Here is a 2,871-nt window from a genome sequence, read left to right on the forward strand (position 1 = left end):
ATAAATATCTATACAACTAAAAAGCCTTCAAGGTTATTTTAAAAGAAACAAACGAAAAATGATGGTTGTCCATCATTTTTCTCTTTTTTTCTTTTCTTCTTCTTTCACAGAAGCTTTGATACATCAAGGCAAAAACCTCGATTTCTTTTTTTTCTTTAGTGGTAATTCAGGATTCCACCGAGGACGGATTCGGACAATGTCAAGTTTTGAACATATTATTATTAAAGGCTTTAATATCGTTTCGATTAATGCTCGTATTAAGCGTACTCTGTGAGATGAGATAATTCGCTTTTTATTTACTTTTCGGACTGAAAATATAATTAACAATATTTCAGGGTGTAAAAATGTCAACGACAAAGCAGTGTCGTGTTTGGCGACGTACTGCCCAGACTTGGAGGTGCTCAACGTACAGGGGTGTGATGTGAGTATTCGTTAATATAAAAATTCATTATTATTCATAACACATGACATAATATCACAAAATGACATGACATGACTCAGATGACTCAGATGTATGTGGTAGTCGAGCACGCTTCGGCACGAATTGGGCCAGCTCGCACCGGGGCAGTACCACACCCCCACAGAAGACCGGCGTGAAATAGCATTCTGCTGTGTTTCGTTCGGTGAGTGGGGGAGCCGGAGGCCCATATCCTTTTCCTTTCCCTTCCCAGTCCTTTCCTTTATTCCTATGGCCAATCCTTTCTTAATCCCTTCCCAAAAAGTCGGCAATCCATTTGTAGAGGCGTAAGGTCTGCAATGGACCTTATGCCTCTCCAAATATTTAGGGGCGGTGGTAGCGCTTACCATCAGGCGTCCTACCAGCTCCATTGCCGACTGTAACATAAAAAAAAATGATTATCACTACATAGTATAAAACTAAGTCGCTTTCCGCATTTTCTGTATATGTATACTTAGATCTTTAAAAGTATATAATAGATTGTGATGGTTTTTCTTTTAATAGATAGATTGATTCAAGAGGAAGATTTATATGTATAATAACAGAGAAAAAAAAGGGTTTTACCCCGAATTTAAAGCATGTGAAACCGCGGGCAAAAGCTCCGTAATATAAGATAGCCATTCATTTTTTTTTAAGAATGTTGATCTTTTGAGGTGTCTATGAACATAACTATTTTTTTAATTACCTCTGACCCGTAGGCATCTACTGAAAAGAATCATCTAGAAACTCTATCATATTTCAGATTTCAAATTCATTGGCTGCCAAATACTGGCTGCTGGCTATCCTATCTTTTAGGTTGGATCGAACTGTACATGGTGTGCGGATTTGATTGAAATCGCTTGAGTAGTTGAATCCATCACGGATAAACAACTAGAATCGTGATTTATATGCACTAGCTGTGACCCGCGGTTGAAACCGCCTAAATCCGTATCTCGTAGGAATATCGGTATAAAAAGTGCCTATGTGTTATTTCAGTTGTCCAGCTATCTACGAAGCAAAATAGTATTATTATTCACCAATAGATGTCAGGAAAAAAAAACACGAATAAAACACGAATATGACATTTTCTAAAAAAGATTCCTAGCTAGATCGATTTATCGCCCCCGAAACCCCCTATATACTAAATTTCATGAAAATCGTTGGAGCCGATTCCGAGATTCCAATTATATATATATATATATACAAGAATTGCTCGTTTAAAGGTATAAGATTAGGATTAAGATATATCACTATTCAAACTGGTTGATATGATTATTATTATGACCAGAACATAACAGACGAGTCGATATCCCGTCTGGGTGGTGCGCTGCGGCGTCTCTGCGTGTCCGGTTGCTCGCGTCTGACGGACGCGTCGCTGTGCGCCCTGGCCGCCCACTGCCCGGACCTGGCCACGTTGGAGCTGGCGCAGTGCGCTCAGCTCACGGACGCCGGCTTCCAGGCTCTGGCTAGGGTGGGTAGTCGCTGTGTCTGGCTAGGTCTGCTTTGTGTCTGGTCTGGTTAGCTTGAAGTTTTTGTAAGTGTCGAAATAAACATTCCCTCTGCTCACCTGGTCTGGTTTTGTCATGTTTGAAGTGTCTGATGTGTGTGCGGAAATAAAGATTCTTTTATTTCTTTCTGATTAGTTGAGTGGTTTCAGTGAATCTGTGAATTACAGGTTAGAACAGGAAGTTCTATTGTATGTGTAATAGAGTAAAAGTTTAGAGCGTATATTTGTGAGTGTCTAGACCCTGCGGTGTCTGGTTGGGTGTGCTAAATCATCCGGTGAAGTGTGATTCTTGTGGCTGGTTAGAAAAGTGTAAATAAAAGGTTTGATAAGGTGTTTCTGCTAAAGTGTATATGCACCAGCATCTGTGGTTCTGACACGTTTGATTTATGAAACGACAAAATTTAAACAAAAATATGCAGATGTGATGTTTTTTTTCTGATTCTGGTTGCGTGAAGACTTAATGGCCATTTAAAGACAATGATATTCTTGGTACGGTATTAATTTGTTTTATCTGTCTCCACAGAGCTGCAGAATGCTCGAACGGATGGACCTTGAAGAATGTGTTTTAATAACAGACACGACGCTCGTACACTTGGCCATGGGCTGTCCGCGGTTAGAAAAACTGGTAAATTAATAGATTTTTATTATCCTTCTATAATACTAGCTTTGCTCGCGACCTTGTTCCAAAAGATTACGGACCTTAACAATGTGTCTTGTTAGTGTGAAGCGCTTTATGATATGCTTTTATTAGCTTCACCTGTATGTTTGTGTGTAAACTACTTCTTTATACTCAATTTCCATTCACTTTAAACGGACAGATTTAATTCAAACATTAAACACTTATCTAGGATCAAATTCAAATTCAAATTCAAATTCAAAATTATTTATTGTGATTCACAGGTTATTAGGAAGGTATTACATAATTATA

At 38.7% G+C, this 2,871-nt stretch overlaps 1 protein-coding gene across 1 annotated transcript in view; it reads left to right on the forward strand.

Annotated features, from left to right (window-relative positions):
* LOC119836383 (F-box/LRR-repeat protein 20) overlaps positions 1 to 2,871 on the forward strand; it is a 12,266-nt gene that overhangs the window by 6,050 nt on the left and 3,345 nt on the right. Inside the window, exons 7-9 of the mRNA XM_038361688.1 lie at positions 336 to 421; positions 1,725 to 1,907; positions 2,467 to 2,568. Of these exons, the coding sequence (XP_038217616.1) occupies positions 336 to 421; positions 1,725 to 1,907; positions 2,467 to 2,568 (371 nt within the window). The remainder of the gene's footprint in view (positions 1 to 335; positions 422 to 1,724; positions 1,908 to 2,466; positions 2,569 to 2,871) is intronic.

The sequence above is a fragment of the Zerene cesonia genome, chromosome 24 (assembly GCF_012273895.1).
Source record: "Zerene cesonia ecotype Mississippi chromosome 24, Zerene_cesonia_1.1, whole genome shotgun sequence".
NCBI classification, from domain to species: domain Eukaryota; kingdom Metazoa; phylum Arthropoda; class Insecta; order Lepidoptera; family Pieridae; genus Zerene; species Zerene cesonia.